General features: G+C 42.0%; 1 protein-coding gene across 3 annotated transcripts in view; it reads right to left on the bottom strand.

The window, feature by feature from the left end:
* The window catches only part of ATP11B (ATPase phospholipid transporting 11B (putative)), a 128,599-nt gene extending 126,662 nt beyond the window's left edge, over positions 1 to 1,937 (bottom strand). For 2 of the 3 annotated variants that reach the window (XM_030822869.1, XM_030822870.1), the window contains exon 1: positions 1,531 to 1,937. In XM_030822869.1, coding sequence (XP_030678729.1) covers positions 1,531 to 1,557 — 27 coding nt within the window. In that variant the 5' untranslated portion in view covers positions 1,558 to 1,937. The remainder of the gene's footprint in view (positions 1 to 1,530) is intronic. The other variant, XM_003256526.4, reaches the window with a different exon arrangement.
* Between the last annotated feature and the right edge of the window lie 15,835 nt (positions 1,938 to 17,772).

Genomic DNA, 17,772 nt, shown 5'->3' with positions numbered 1-17,772 from the left:
AAACACCATCAGGTAAATCAGCCCTCTATACACCAAGATTTGGCAAATCAAAAGCATAAGATCAAATCTGTAATAATTAACTTCCTGAGTAAAATTACCGTGCTACAGCTTACTGCAACAAAGCCAAAGTATTACAACAAGATGGTATTATAATGACATCATTAGCTTGGTTTCCTAATAAAGCATATATCTGGGATATCTGAATTTACAATGCTAAAAATAAGAGAGCCAACATTTGTAGGAGGGAGTGGTAGGCAGTTCTTATTTATAAATTTTTTTTTTTTTTTTTTGAGAATGATGCCCACTGCAAAACGAACAGAAGGCTGGCTCTGTAACACCACACTTCTTGGTCTTAACGTTAAAATGCTTTTCTAGAGCAGAAGGGAAAAAGATATCAGTGCTTTCGTCCCACAAAAATAGTTTGTTTCACTAAATTTTACCACTGCCTTTAGAATTAGTAAATGAAAACACTAACTTGTAGAAGCATTAAGTTAATGCGATTTAGAAATTAAATAGTAACCGGCCTCATCACACAGATAAGGTTAGGCTTCTTCAGCCAGGGGCAATTTCTGTCCTAATTGTCACAGCTGCCTTAGTGCTGTACTTTCTGCGCTGTAGCTGCCAGGAGGCAGAAAAGATTTTTCTCTCTGAATTAATTCTGGGAAAGGTGGCACTTTTTATAGGCCTTAAATCACCCTTTTCTAAGATTTTCTGTTGGTGGTGTCCAGATGTTCCAATAATACTGGAGAGTTAACTATTCCTTCCAAACCTGTCTCTTTCAAACTGCCTTGAGGAGAACGCGAAAAAAGTAAGGTTCACACTCGAAAAGTTTCACTCGCGGTGGGGTGACGACGAGGTAGGAAAGAAACGACAGTACGTACCGGTCATAACTATCGTACAATACGTATCGTTTCCGAAGCTAGACCGGGAGCTGGCACAGTCTTTCCCCTTTCCAGGTCCTGGGGAGAAACGTCTCTCGTTGAGGGGGTTAGGCTACCTACGACAGCCTCCTCCTCGGGAGTCAACACAGCTGTGAATCGTGACACGCTTCCAGAAGTCCGTGACGAGTGGGGGCAGAAGACAGGTTCTTCGCTTCCCCTTCACCCAAACACGTCCCAAATTGTTCGAGGCAGGAAAAGCACACCTCTCTCATCTCCCCAAGACCTACTGTCGCTCAGCTCCCTCGCCCTGTTTCCTCACGGGGCACCGCCACCCCGCTCGGGACTCCCGCCTCTGGCCACAGCGGCCCCGGAGCGGCAAGGGGGAGGAAGTAACGGAGAAGCGCCGGCTAGAAGCGGCCGCCTCCCGCCGCTCGGCGCCAGCCTCGGCGGCCCAGGCTTAGAGGCGAGACGAGCCCGGGGGCCGCACCGGGCTTCTCCGGCTCTGGGCCCCGCGCCCGTCCCCGCTGCGGCCTAGCCGGGCGCCCGCGCCCTGGCCTCCCGGCTCGGCGCCGCCAGCCTTTCCCCGCACCCCGGGCCGAGAGGCCGCGCGGGGGCGGACGAATGGAGGTGGAGGGGCGGGGGCACCTACCAGCTGCTGCCGGATCCAGCGCCACATTCCCCCGTCGTCGCCGTCCCGGTCCCGCGGGGCGCGGAGGCCGCGGGGCTGCAGGTGGAGGCCGACAAGACAGAGGCGGGAGCGGGCGAGCCCCTCGGGCCGAAGTTCCGCTTACCACCGCCGCCGCCACTGCCTCACTCCCCGCGCCGCGTCCCCATCCCGCGGCGTCGGCCCCGAGTCTTACAGGCGCGGCCGCGGCGCCGCCCCCGCCCGGCGCAGCTGAGCCTGCCGCCGCGCCGCAACCACCTTCATTATTGACCGTTGTTACCCGAAGCACCCCCGCAACCCCACCCCCGCCCCGCCCGGCCCCCCGTCTCCACCCAGGACCGCCCCCGGCGCCCCGGCCCGCCCCCGGACGTGACGAAAGGGGGTGCGCGGACCGAGGGGGGCCTGGCGCGCCCCGCCGCCGTTCCGAGTTGGGGGTCTGTGTTGTGGGTCCGGGAAGAAGCGAGCGTGGAAAGGTGCCGAGTTCTCAAACGCTGTTTCTGTCCACTGCCACCCTCCTCCCCGTTCTGGGAGTGGGATTAAGTCGTGTCTGTGGGTCTGGCCATCTCCGGAGTCTGCAGCTTGGGGCGGATTCCTCGGTCTTTACCTCCTGTTACAGGTCTGTTTCGGGCTCTCTGGCTTCTTTGGTTCACGCGTCTCCCGACACGCATACGCACAGTCCTGAGCGTAGGTGACTGAAAGTTAATCCCCAGAGGTCCCAGTTTGGGTTCCGTCAAGTTGTCAGAGCTTTTGTGTCAACACAAGTCAGGCCTCTTCTTTAGCAAATGGCTGAGACGGGGCTAGGGAAATCTTGATCACACGCATTAAGTGATTGGAAAGCGTTGCAACTCCCCTGAGCCTGGTACAGCCTGGACCCGTGTTTCTAGGAGAATGGATGAGATATTCTGTCTTGTCGTGTGCTAAATTGGACAGGTTCAGGGGAAGATAATTTGTATAAAAAGGTAGTTCTTTACTGTTAACTGCCAAACTTCTGCAATCAAAAACACCTGTAGAAGTAATTTGACCTAGATTAAAAAAGTGTGTGGATGACAAGCTCAGAAGGAATATACAAGCAACTGGAACAAGGCTTTGATTTAAAGGTTTGGCGTTGTTTAAAAGCAGCCCCGTATACATATTGTGTTATGTATATGTATTGAATGCTGTATTTTTGCTGAATTAAAGCACACTTCACCGACAGACGTTTGTGGTTAAAAAAAAAAAAAAAATTAAGCAGCTGGGCGTGGTGGCTCACGCCTGTAATCCCAGCACTTTGGGAGGCCGAGGCGGGTGGATCACGAGGTCAGGGGATCGAGACCATCCTGGCTAACATGGTGAAACCCCATCTCTACTAAAAAATACAAAAAATTAGCCAAGCGTGGTGGCGGGCGCCTGTAGTCCCAGCTATTCAGGAGGCTGAGGCAGGAGAATAGTGTGAACCCGGGAGGCAGAGCTTGCAGTGAGCCGAGATCACACAGCTGCATTCTAGACTGGGCGACAAAGCGAGACTCTGTCTCAAAAAAAAAAAAAAGGACAACTTTTCACTTCCTCAAAATCATCAATCTAGTACTAGGTTACAAATTATTTCATTTAAAAAGCATTTTCCTTCTGATTATCATTTCAGGACTTCCAGACCAGACTTTAGGCAAAGAAAGAACAGACTTTAAGCAAACTTTTCTGTACTGAACAGGATTATATATTTTATCACCTTGTGAAGAATTTCATTAGAAACAACATCTCATTGCATATTTGCGTCTTTTCTTGAAAATTCCTCAAATATATCTATTGTGGGCAATTATATAAATTCATCTTTATTTTTTGGCTACTTATGCTTACACAGAACTGATACTCAAAGCCAATGTGAGAATTAGAACTCACAAAAATGATCACTTTTTGAAAGGTGAGAAAGTACACAAAACATAAATATGTTCTGTACCTTCCTTCTTCCTTATTTTTAAGTTGCCTTTTAATAACTTGACACTATCTTTGGATGAACTGGATGTGGAATTCTATCACCTCTCTTGTGAAAGACAGAATGGGAAAAAAAGGAATGAACTTTGTTGTATATGTTTTTGGCTTAAGGAGGGAAGGAAGTTAAATAGCCAAGTGGCTTCTGATTAAATTACTGACAGAAATATTGGTGGCCTCAGATCAGCTGCAGCAAAACTAAAATTGTTAAAACTGTTATCGTTAAGACAGGCTGCGGCGCTTAACCAACTTTTGGGGCTATCTGTGCTGCACCGTAGACCAAATTGCTTAGCCATAGGAGGCATTAGTTTTATAATAGTTTATCTTATAGATGTCACAAGTTTCATTTTTTGAGGTTAGATATTTTATGATTATTTTTTTTCTGATTAAAATGACTGCATTAGGTAGGTATTTGCTAACAGCTGCTTCATAGATTTTCTGGGCTAAAGCATTCACAAGTTGTGTTCAATGGCAAAAACCTCTGGAGTCCTTGCCCTTATATTTCTATTAGAATAGATCCAAAATTGCTTTCTAAGGAAAATCTTGGCTTACCCCACAAATATTTCCTGTTTCCTTAATTTTTATAACACAGCATTAACTCCATTCCTAGTTCTGATGACTACTAATGCAAATGAATATGCTCTAAATCGTTGACACGACTCTGCTTTTTGGATATTTTCAGAAATGCTGAGTCGCGAGAAGTAACACTTCGGGAAGATTTCCTGAAATCTGCACTGTATTTGGGTGATCTAATTTTTATCTTTAGATTAAAAAAATTATGAGAAGTCTTTTTTTTTTGTTTTTGGATAGTCTTCTTTTGATTCCTCCTATGATTACTTTTACCGAACTGCTGTTTAGGATCACACAAATACCCTAAGTCTAGGGATGGTAGGAGACGCAGCCTCAGAAACCCCTGACTGACTGTTTTTACTGTGGAGATGCATCTGAGAACACGCTAGCTTATCAGACTGTGTTCTCTTAACAGGAGCCTGCAGAAATTTAGTACCACAAATAACTGCTTTTTTTTCTTTTCTTTTTTTTTTTGGAGACAGGGTTTCACTGGAGTGCAGTGATGCAATCTTGTCTCACTGCAACCTCCACCTCCTGGGTTCAAGCTGTTCTCCTGCCTTAGCCCCCCAAGTAGCTGAGACTACAGGCATGAGCCACCACACCCAGCTAATTTATGTATTTTTTGTAGAAATGGGATTTCACCATATTGCCCAGGCTAGTCTTGAACTCCTGAGCTCAAGCAATCTACCCACCTTGGCCTCCCAAAGTGCTAGGATTATAGGCGTGAGTCACTGCGCCTGGCCAACTGTTTTTCTTGAGCAACTAGTTTTATAATCTTGTGGGCATTTTGAATTATATAATTGAATGTGCTTCCTTTCGTTGTTGTGTTGGTTGTTCAAAAATTCAGAGGCTTACTTTTAGCAAGTGCCCAGACCCTCCGGTGTACATTTTGTGAATTACTTTTACCCCAACTTCTTATTTTGTCTATTCTTGGTTTCTTTTTGGTTGGTTACTTCACTTCCTTTATATCTTATTATACTATATATATATATTTTAAGCCACCTTCAATATTTTTTGAATAGAAGAAATAAAGGACAATGTAAGACATAATTATTCATGATTATGCCACAAAGATTAATTTTAAAATGAGGTAATGAGCTTCAAATAATCTAATCTGAAGATTATTCAATTTCCTTACCTCCATCATAATTACATGTATATTTTCACTATTTTACAATGACTGTACATGTAATTTGTATGAGTAGAAGATTGACAGGAAAGAAACAAAATGATGAGTAAAGGCTGAAGCCAGGTAAGGCAGGGTGTGAAAAGAGGGGAAAAAATGTAAGTGAGAGGGAAATATGCTGAATCCAGGAGAAAACAAGCACCGTTCTTTCAGGATGCAAGGAGTAGCATGGGTTGGAAGTGGAGAACTGGGAAATACTGATTCAAAGAGACTGCTGTATGGGAGGCAGGAGGAAAGTGGCTAGTTGTTCAAGAGATTAGCATTCCCACAGTATCCAATATCTCTCCAAGTACTTTGCACATTGGTCATCATGTAATTAATTGTTTGCTGTAACCTCTTTAATGTCTGTCTTCCCCATGAGACTGTTCTGGAGGGCAAGGACTCAGTTTGTGGAATTCATCAAGAGCTCAAGTGTTCGTTTGTGTGACCAGCTGTTCTATAAAGAATAAGTAAATTTTATGGCTAGGTGCGGGGTGGCTCAGCACTTTGGGAGGCCACGGCAGGCAGATCACTTGAGGTCAGGAGTTCGAGACCAGCCTGGCCAACATGGTGAAACCCTGTCTCTACTAAAAAATACAAAAATTAGCCGGGCATAGTGGCGGGTGCCTGTAATCCCAGCTACTCAGGAGGCTGAGGCAGGAGAATCACTTGAACCCGGGAGGTGGAGGTTGCAGTAAGCCAAGATCTTACTACTGCACTCCAGCCTGAGTGACAGAGCGAGACTCCATCTCAAAAAAAAAAACAAAAACAAAAAACAAAAAAACAAAAAAACCAAACTAGCTTTTAAGTGATCGGTGAAGAAATCAGGGAATTTTCTAGACATCAATGATAAAATGGACTTTTATGAATAAAAAAGGGTAAAAGAAGATGACTTACTAGTTGAAAAGACCAAATAAAGAGGCGTTTTCCTATACAATACTGATTCAGTCAGAGACTTCGCAGACTATTCAGTGTTGCTATTCTGGTGAGGTAAATTGGTTTCCTGTAGATAATTCCTAGTGAAATACAACATAAATGTGTCATTACAATCAATTGCTGACAGTTTTATATGGCCCATTCATAAAATCATACTAAGCACTTTCCTATTCTGGTGTTCAGATACTAACCTCTGGACCTCTCTCTCCACCATCACCTTTTCTGCCACCATTCAGTTATTCCACAAATGTTTGCTAAGCATGTAGCAAACACTAGCCATTGTCCTAGGTGCCTGGGTGAAGAGTCCCATAGGCCTTGCCTTCAAGGAGTTCATAGTTTAAGACCTGGGACACTGCTTCAGAATTAGGTTATTAACAGCAACACAATTTTATGTCTACCATCTTGAGTATAATAAAAATATTGTAGGTGAGAGTATTCAGAAAGGTACTGACCATACCTGTGTTGGAAATTACAGATACATGGAGTAAAAGATAAAGTTTTGAAATTGTTGGTTTTGTCAGCTCCCATTTAAGACTTTCTTGTTCACTGACCAGGTCCTTAATGATTCAACGGAGGCATGATAACTTTATTGGATGGAGCCATACTTCTTGCTAATCAGCATATACACACCCAGCGACCTTGCATGAAGAAGCAGCCTGTCTGCAGAAGATTGCATCTCATCTATACAAAGCAGGAGTGATGTTGTCAATGTGTGTGTGTGCATGCATTTATTTATCTGTATGCTTGTGCAGAGAGGGGAAGATGGGGGAGGGGATGTGGCTTTGTTACTTAGCTTGCTTGATTTTTATCCACAGTTACTAAGAGGTAAAATATTGCAGCTCAACCCCTAGAAGTGGTCGTTTGCTTTACAGAGAGGAAAATCTCTGCCCCATTACCATGGCTTGCACTTCCAGCCCCAAAAGGCAAAAAGAGGGAGCACGTAACTCAGTGGAATCAACAGCATGACCAGAAAGTCAATTCAGTCATATGATGGTGGATCAGTATCATCACTGTAAAGGAGAGGAGATCGCTGTACTGTTAGATGCATCACTTTGACTTTCCCCCATCACTGTGGAAAAAGGAGGGAAAAAAACCCTCAATCATAATGGGAAAGGTAAACAGTTTTTCAAACTTACAAACGTATGTACATGTCTTCCTCTGTATCATTTTGTGTATGTTGTTTTTATGTATGTACCTGTACAAAAAGATGTAAATATCACTTAACCTTGAGTACTATAATAATACATGTGAATTCTAATTATTAGCTTTTAGTTCCACTAAGTATTAATAATTAACGGTAACTTTATTGAGTGTGAGAATTCCACAAGGTTGCGTTAGAATTCTAAATGACATTTTGTTTTTGCTTTATTGGGCTCTGATATGTCAGACAAGAGAATTCAACTTTTCTCCTGTGCGAATGAATTCAATAGTCTGTTGAGAGAGATGCCAGTTTTTAGGTTGCATCCACCATTTTTATTTTTAGCTCCATCTGTTGTCTTTTATCAAGTTGCTGTTAAAACTCTGATAAAATGCTTGGTTTGTAGCATTGATATTGTCCCCACCAGCTTCCCTAAAATGAGCGCTCCAATTCTAATCCCCAAATATGTTTGAATTTGTCTCCAGTTGACATCCAAAAGTCTCATCTTCCTGGATTTCCTTCCTCCTCTTGCCCCCTCTGCCCTTTCCCACTATCCCAGTTCCTAGCATCTCCCTGATCCTTGGGTTAGAGCCCAGGGAGATGGACCACTGAATCCAACCTGGGAAAATGACAGGAAGTACGTGCATTCTTCAAAGTGAGGCATTTGCTGTTATTGAGCATCTATTTTAACATAACTTGGATGCAGTAGTATTAATTTATATATGAATATTTCATTTAATAATAATTATTGAGACTGTCCTCTATATCAGAGGTAAGCATATACAGTACAGTCTGCTCTTTAACTCCTTTTTCCTCATCTGACTCAATTTTCTGTTGATTAAATGTTAGACTGAGAATAAAAGTATACTTCTTAGATTTGTCTACTTATTGAAAGCTGCAGTTTTGGCTAGGCATAGTGTGGCTTATACCTGTAATCCCAGCACATTGGAAGGCCGAGGTGGGAGGATGGCTTGAGACCAGGAGTTTGGGACCAGCCTGGGCAATATAGCAAGACCCCGTCTCTACAAAAAATAAAAAAATAAAAAAAATGAAAAGAAAACTGCAGTTTAAATGTGACTCTATTCACACTATTAAACAGTGTACATTCTTGTAACTAATACAGAAGTGTCGTTCATAACAAATTTAGTTATTAATAAATGAGGCCTCTATATGGTAATCAAAGAAAATACTTGTGGAATGAAAGACATCTTTTGTGAATATACAGTGAGGGGAGTCTCAAAGCCTGTTACTTCTTTATAGTTCTCTCTCCAACGAAATATTATCTCTGTGGATGACAGTAGATCTTCAATATCTTGCTCTTACCTATCTTTATTATCTTTATTCCCAATTGGCTTCAGTTTCCCTCCTCTGCAAGCAATTGTCTTTATTTCATCATTCAGATAGACTGAGCCTTTCGAAAGCTGATGGATCAACAGAAGCCAGAAAATTATATATGCACACTGTATGTTTAATACTGGTGTGTGATCTGATTACTGTAAGCACAATGTTTTTTAAAAAATCTGTTCAAACAGAGTTTATATGAATAGCAACCTTTGTTCTCTCAGGCTTACTTGAGTGGAAAAAATCCTTTTGAGGCTATAAAGGAACTTGTGGTACAATATTGATTAATCAGTAATGCAAATTAGCTTTGAGTTTACCATTCAAATGTGGAAAAATATCTTTGAATAAAAAAGTGAGACCCTCACTTCTGGCTCTGTGCTTCTTTCGGTGGTCAATTCCCTCAGACATACCTCCCTCATAATGATGATGAGGATTATTACCTTATGAATTAAAAAAAAATCATCTGTTGACCTTTACTATCATGCCTGAAATAAAGCTCCTAAGAAGAAAATATTAATTTCAGTTGAAGGTAAATTCAATAGAGTTTCACTTCATCTCAACCACATTTTCCAAACCACTAGACCACTAAATGTTCACTGGAGACTTTAAGATCATGGTAAAATTAGCAGTTTGGTAATAATTGATTTGAGGGCCAAGATACAATAGAGGCTCAAAACCCACAAACCCCAAATCTATTAAATTATCCTGTTTTGAATGTTTACTTTAAAAAAAGAGTAAGCAGATGATTTTAAAATAGTCACTTCATTTTGGATTGTATACCCTTCTGAGGAAGGATTAAATTGTATAGTATAACAAAGCTTTCTGAAGACTCAAGATTTGAGCTGATGTATTTTAATAAGGAAAAATTACTACCTGCTTGTTAATTTGGTCAAAAATATTATTTATCTATTTTTTAAAAATTAGCTGGGCATGGTGGTGCATACCTGTAGTCCCAGCTACTCAGGAGGTGGAAGTGGCAGGATTGTTTGAGCCTGGGAGGTTGAGGCTTCAGTGAGCCAAGATTGCGCCACTGCACTCTGATCTGGGTGTTAGAGCAAGACCCTGTCTCAAAAAAAAAAAAAAAAAAAGTTATTTATCTCTGAAGTCCCAGAGATGTGAAAATATATCATTAAATTTTAAATTATGAGTAACAATCAAGATTCAGGTTGCTTCAAGAATGCTAAAATTGACTTTATTTTATTGTCAGTTCCTTTATATTGTGCCTTTTCTGGATTTGTAGCCAATAATTTGTTAGATCCAATTATGCTTATTAATTTAATTTTCTTTTTCACTATGACAAACTAGATGTATTCCCAGATTATCATTTTGTAGGAATTACTCTTTGTTTTTCTTAAAACTATACACTGGTTTTTTATATGATTTTCCATGATCTTATTTAATCTCACAGCATGAGTTTAGTAATTATTTAGTATATGCCCACGTTTTCTTGGCCCTGATTGGCCTTTTAATCCACTGTATACAATTTAATCCACATACCAGGCATTAAACAACAACAATAGAATCAATAATAATAATGGCTACTATTTGTTGAGGACTCACTAGGAGCCAAGCCCTGAACTAAATACATAACACATTATCTTATTTAATCCTCTCTAATCCCAACGAGGGCATTATTATATTCCTGTTATGACAGTATTAACTATTATATAGCTGCCATTTGTTAAGCTTGGTGGTATGAACTAAGTGCTTTACATGTATCATTTAATTCTCACAACAACTATATTTTATTTATAGTTACATCAGCCATATGGTTAAAATGGTGGTTAAAGTACTAAAATACTTCCATAGTGGTCAGTGAAGAGCTGCTGCCCTGAGTTCCCCAAGTATCCTCCACACCACACCCTGTATCTCCAGTGGCTCAACTCTTCTCCTGGGGACCGCTCAACCTTGTAGTCAAATTCAGAAACTAAAGGATTAACAATGGGCACAGCAGGTGCTCCCAACATCGGGGCAATACCAGAGTCCATTCTGATTGGTTGGTGCTCAAGATGTACCAGGCATTAAATATTTTGACTATTAACAGGAACGTAGGTATTATAGTTCCCATTTTGCAGGTGAGGAAAATCACATAAGTACACAAAAGTTAAGCAACTTGCCTAAGATCACCCATCTAGGAACTGTCAGAACTGGAACACAAACCTAGGTCTCTCTCAGGTTAAAATCTCTGCTCTTAACTAGTATAGTGTGCTAAAAAATGGAGAATACCAGCTGACCATTGATGGGGACTTCCCAGGCCCAATGTGAATAGCTTTGGAACTCTGTACTCTGTGTCCGGCTACTTGTACGATGGATTTAATGTTTTTCATTCTTATCTTAAAGCTGTGAAAATACTGTTCTCTTAACTGGTTCCCAGACATAATAATGAGCATGCAAGTACTGGATTGATAATGGGTATTGCTTTGCATTATTTTGCTCTCATCCTATATTCACCAATTTAGCCCATGTTGTGTTATTTTGCAACAATCTCTCTATAAGTAAAAATTACCTTATTCGTTTTATGACTATGTCCCCACATAAACAGCCTTGGTATTCAGGCTAATCGTTAAACACATCAAGAATTGTAAGTTATAAAAGTAACATTTTAATATACTTTTAAACTATGCTTACTTTTATATAATTTAATGTCTAAAACCCAAAGACCAAAGGCTGAAAATCTTTGTTATTATGTTTTGCTTCTCTACTTCTGTGTCTCATCTACCATGTCTTTCTCTCCATTCCTGATAAAAAGCTAACTTCCAATTTAGTGTACATCATATCCGAGTCATTTATACAATCTTGTCCTTAATATTTAAGAAAATTCTAATGCTATTATTACAGTTCTGTATATCTTTTAAAGTCAGTAACTTAGACCGACACATGAACCAACAATTCTGCCAACTACAAAGCACACTTTTATTTAACAAAATGCAGCAAATTCCCAGAACTGAGTATGCCACATCCATTCACCAAAGTGGGAAAATTTGACTAGGGGAAAAAGCAGAAGTACTGTGGTCATGGTGAAAGGGTGGTATTTGGAGATAGAAGAGGCAGACCTCTTGAAGATATGTCTGGCATCAAGTCACAGAGCCAAGAAGTTTTCTTTTTGTTTTTGTTTGTTTGTGACAGGGTCTCACCCTGTCTAGGGTCTGCTCACTCCAGGCTGGAGTGTAGTAGCACAAGCATAGCTCACGGCAGCCTCGACCTCCTGGACTCAAGGGATCCTCTCGCCTCAGCCTCCTATGTAGCTGGGACTACAGGCATATGCTACCATGCCTGACTAATTTTTAAATATTTTAGAGAAACAGGTCTCACTGTGTTGAGAACTCCTGGCCTCAAGTGATCCTTCTGCCTGGCCCTCCCAGTGTTGAGATTACAGGCAGGATCCACTGTGCCAGGCCAGTGCCAGGCCTTCTTAATGGAGGCCTCAGCATTATATCTAAAGGCATCCTGGCTCTTTGGGACAGCATGTATCTATTGGTTGCTCTGATATTGCAAAATATATATTTAATCTTGTCCCCCATTTCCTGGCATATTGCTCCTAAAATCCTGTATGCTAATGAGATTATATATATATATATATATTTTTTTTTTTTAGATGAGTCTTGCTCTGTCACCCAGGCTGGAGTGCAGTGGCACAATCTCTGCACACTACAACCTTCTCCTCCCGGGTTCAAGCAATTATCCTGCCTCAGCCTCCCAAGTAGCTGGGATTACAGGTGCCCACCATCATACCCAACTAAGTTTTGTATTTTTAGTAGAGATGGGGTTTCACCATGTTGGCCAGGCTGGTCTCGAACTCCTGACCTCAGGTGATCCACCTGCCCTGGCCTCCCAAAGTGCTGGGATTATAAGTGTGAGCCACCGCACCTGGCCTGTAGTATCCTTTATAATAAACCAGTGTATGTAAATATGTATTTCCCTGAGTTCTGTGAGCCACTCTAGCAAATTAATTAAGCCTGGGGGGGTGGGGCATGGGAACCCTGATTTATAGCAGGTCAATCAGAAGCACAGGCCACAACCTGTGCTTAAAACTAGCATCTGAAATGGAGGGGTTTCCTGTGGGACTGAGGCCTCAACCTGAGGGATCTGATGCTATCTCCAGGTAAATAGTGTCAGAATTGAATTGAATTGGAAAAGCTACACACATGTGGGGTCACAGAAGTGTTCTGTGTTGTGAGAGTATAGTAGGAGAAAATGAGTTTTTTTTTTTTTTTCACATATTCTTACACTTGCATTCAAGTTTGCAGTAGGATTTTGGCTCTATCTGAGGCTCCTGGGACCAGCAGAGGAGTCAATCCCCGGCAGCACCAAGCAACCTCACCCCAAAGCAGCAGCAGGGATGAAATACCCACCTGCTGTCTCTCCTGGGCCCTGAGCAACACCTGGGGCCCTAAGGTTGTGGCTGCGCAGCTCTCTGGTGACGTTTAATCTTGGGACTTTTGGTAGCATTTGGAAAGGAATGCAGTGTGCCCCAGCATCATCTTTGCACAAGTTCAAGGTGGCTGCAGGAAGGACCTGAGCTCAGAAAGTTGTAGGAACACAACTAAAACTGGAGTTTTTCCTCACCATTCTACCCAAAGGGATCAGGATTGATGGGGAGAAGCCAAGGTGGAAGCTATTTGATTGCTGAGTACTGGAGCAAGCACTTTGTGGGAATTGCTTGAGGACCTAATGGAAGACAGAAGAGACTTGGAAGGGGAGGGCTGAATCTCTGGTACTACCCTGGAGAGGCCTGAGCCACTGATGATTGTGGTATCCTCATTTCCTTGCATTGTTTTTTTCCTGGGAACCTCAGGAGTGTCTGGGGAAAAAAAAAGTCACGGGGAGGAGTTTTAAGATGGCTGACTAGATACATCTAGTATTTGTCTCTTCCACAAAGAGCACCAAAGAAGAACCAAAATAGCAAGTAGATAAATATGCTTCGAATAGATCATCTAAGAGAGAACACTAGAATTCAAGAGAGAAATGGTGGGAAATACCAAAGGCAAGGAAAGAGAGGGATGTGAGGCAACCTGCTGAGCTGGGATTGGCTGGGAGCCTGGAGAGACTTCCTAATGCAGGAAAGGGCAAGTTAGAGACCCCTCAGTCCACATTCCCATGGTGGATTCCTGCAATCCTAGCCACAGGAGAGCCCCTTGGCCCTTTTGGGCTGCCTGGAGACCACCCAATGGTACCCAATGGTACTACTCCAGAGAGGAAGCTCATACTGGGTCCCACAAATCCCAAAATCCTAAGCAGCTACAGCATGGTGCCATTTTGAGAGCCCAAACCCCATCAGATTGCATCTTGCCCTGGGGCCAACACCCCTGCAGCACTGAAGTGTGAGTAAAGTGCACGTTCACCAGCCACCTGCCTATGGCTACCCCTAATGAGGGCAACTTCACCCTCTCTAGTAGGAGGGCCATAGTGGAGCCACTGCAGCCCCCACCTGAGCATATCACAGATGACCGGAAGGTCACCCACTTCTACCTACCATAGCTAGTGCCTGCATGCACAACTGGTGGAGGGACCTGAGGACAGGTCCACCCAGCCTGGCTCTACCACCCTCCCAGTACCCAAGCATGCCATCCAGGGATCTAGGGATTGCCCAGCCCAGTTCACCACCATTTACAGCTGAGTAGTCCTCCCAGGGTCTGAAGTGGGGCCTACACAATCTGCTGCTACTACCACAGCTGGCACCCACCCTGTGAATCTGGGGATTGGTTCACCTAGCCCGTCACAGCCACAACCAACACCAATGCAGACTGCTTGAGTCCCAGAGGGTTGTCCCACCACTGCTACTGCCATCACTCATGTTGCACCTGCTGCCCCATGGCCTGAGAACCTACCTACCCATCCCATCACCACCATTCCTGGCATCCAAGCAAGCCACCTGGAGACCTAAGAATTGGCATGCCTGGACCCACTAATACTGGTACCAATTTGCAATGCCCTAGGGCCCCAGGACAGGCACCACTGCATCACTGGGGCCCAAAGAATGTCCCACCTAGTGTCCCAGTCCCCAGCAAAATTTTACCAGAGCCTCCACTGACAATAAGTACAAATTCAAATAAATACAATTCTAAAAGATCTTCTCCATGGCATATTGCAGTCAAACTCAAATGTCAAAGGCAAAGAGAATTCTAAAACAGCAAGAGAAAAGCAAATACTCACTTATAAAGGAACCCCCTTCAGATCAGCAGATTTCTCCACTTGATCTCAGCCAAAAGGCTGAGAAGCAATAACAGATTTCTCTATAAGCAGAAACTTTACAGGCCAGGAGAGAATGGGATGATATAGTTAAAGTGCTGAAAGAAGACAGCTGTCGGTTGGGCACGGTGGCTCATGCCTGTAATCCCAGTACTTTGAGAGGCTGAGGTGGGTGGATCACTTGAGGTCAGAAGTTCAAGACTAGCCTGACCAACATGACAAAACCCCATCTCTACTAAAAATACAAAATTAGTTGGGTGTAGTGGCAGTCACCTGTAATCCCAGCTACTTGGGAGGCTGAGGCAGGAGAATCACTTGAACTCGAGAGGCAGAGGTGTCAATGAGTCAAGATGATGCCACCGGACGCCAGCCTGAGTGACAGAGCGAGACTCTATCTCAACCAACAACAACAAAATAAAACAACTGTCAATCAAGAATACTATATTCAGGCTGGGCGCGGTGGGTCACGCTTGTAATCCCAGCACTTTGGGAGGCCGAGGTGGGCGGATCACGAGGTCAGGAGATCAAGACCATGGTGAAACCCCGTCTCTACCAAAAATACAAAAAATTAGCCGGGCGTGGTGGCGGGCGCCTGTAGTCCCAGCTACTCGGAGAGGCTGAGGCAGGAGAAGGGCGTGAACCCGGGAGGCGGAGCTTGCAGTGAGCTGAGATTGCGCCACTGCACTCCAGCCTGGGTGACAGAGCGAGACTCCATCTCAAAAAAAAAAAAAAAAGAATACTATATTCAGAAAACTTCTCCTTCATAAATGGAGAAATAAAATCTCTCCCATGTAAGCAAAAACTGAGAAAATTTATTATCATTAGACCAGCCCTTCAAGAAATGCTTAAGGGAGTCCTACAACCAAAAGTGAAAGAACAATGTCTACCATCATGAGAATATAAAAACCATGGGTAGAGAAGACACACAAACAAGGAGGAGAAAAATGCTCCAATGTTACCACTGCAGAAAACCACCAAACCACAATGATAAACAATTAGAGAGAAAGAAACAAAGGACACACAAAACAACTAGAAATCAATTAATAAAACCACAGGAATAAGCCTCACATAACCCTCACATATCATTAATAACCTTGACTGCAAACAAATTAAACTTTCCCCTTAAAAGATATAGACTGGCTGAATGGATTAAAAAAACAACAACAGCACAGCACGCAACCATATGCTGCATACAAGAAACTCATCTCACCTGCAAAGAGACATATAGACTGAAAGTAAAGGAATGGTAAAAGATATTCCATGCAAACAAACCAAAAATGAGCAGGAGTGGCTATACTTACATCTGATAAGATAGACTTTAATTCCAAAACAGCAAAAAGAGACAAAGAAGATAATTATGTAATGGTAAAGACATCAATTCAGCAAGAAGATGTAACAAGTCTAAACACATATGCACCCAACACTGGAGAACCCAGATACATAAAGCAAATATTATTAGATCTAAATGGAGAGATACACAATATACAGTACAATACAACAATAGTTGGGGGCCTCAATCCCCCACTGTCATCATTAGACAGATCACCTAGAGAGAAAATTAACAAAGAAAGATCTAAACTGCACATTAGACCAAATAGACCTAATAGATATTTAGAGATCATTTAACAAAACAGCTTCAGAGTTCATATCCTCTGATTAGCACATAGAACATTCTCCAGGATAGGCCATATGTTAGGACACAAAACAAGTCTCAATAAATTTTTAAAATTCAGATCTTTCATAGTATCTTCTCAAATCACAATGGGATAAAACTAGAAATCAATAAAAAAGAAACTTTGGACACTGTTTAAATACATGTAAATTAAACACTATGCTCCAGAATGACCACTGGGTCAAGGAAGAAATTAAGGAAGAAACCAGAACAAATTTAAAAGTGAATGAAAATTGAAACACAACATACCAAAACCTATGAGAGATGGCAAAAGCAGTGCTAAGAGGTAAGTTCATAACAATAAACACCTAAATCAAAAAAGTAGAAAGGTTTCAAACAACCTAAAGATGCATCTCAAGGGACTAGACAAGCAAAAACAAACCAAACCCAAAATTAGTAGAAGGAAAGAAATAACAAAGAACAGAACAGAAATAAACAAAATAGAGACAAAAAACATTCAAAGGATCAATGAAATGAAAAGTTGATTTCTTGAAAAGATAAACAAAATTAATAAATCACTTGCTAGACTAAGAAAAAAGAGAGAAGATCCAAAGAAATAAAATCAGAAATGAAAAAGGTGACATAACAAGTGATACTACAAAAATGCAAAAGATAATCAGAACTATTATGAGCAACTATATATGAATACATTGGAAAACCCAGAGGAAATGGATAAATTCTTGGTCACATATAACCTACCAAGATTGAATCAGAAAGCAATAGAAAACCCAAACAGACTAATGAGATTGAATCAATAATTAAAAGCCTCCCGACAAAGAAAAGTCCAGGACCAGATGGCTTCACTGCCAAATTCTACCAAACTTTCAAAGAAGAACACCAATTCTCCTCAAACTATTAAAAACAAACAAACAAACAAACAACCATGATAAAGTGGGATTTATACCAGGGATGCAAGAGTGGTTCAACATTTGCAAATCAATAAACATGATACATCACATCAACAGAATAAAGGACAAAAAATATGATTATCTCAATAGATGCAGAAAAGGCATTTGATAAAATTCAACATCCTTCATAATAAAGACTCTCACAAACATGATGTAGAAGGAACATACTTTAACATAATAAAGGCCATATATGACGAACCCACAGCTAGCACCAAACTGAATGAGGAAAAGCTGAAAACCTTTTCTCTAAGAACTGGAAAAAGTTAAGGATGTCCACTTTCACCACTCCTATTCAACACAGTACTGGAAGTCCTAGCCAGAGCAATCAGGCAAGAGAAAGAAATAA

The sequence above is a fragment of the Nomascus leucogenys genome, chromosome 11, assembly GCF_006542625.1.
Source record: "Nomascus leucogenys isolate Asia chromosome 11, Asia_NLE_v1, whole genome shotgun sequence".
In the NCBI taxonomy this organism is placed as follows: Eukaryota; Metazoa; Chordata; class Mammalia; order Primates; family Hylobatidae; genus Nomascus; species Nomascus leucogenys.
This window is presented reverse-complemented; position numbering and strand designations above follow the sequence as displayed.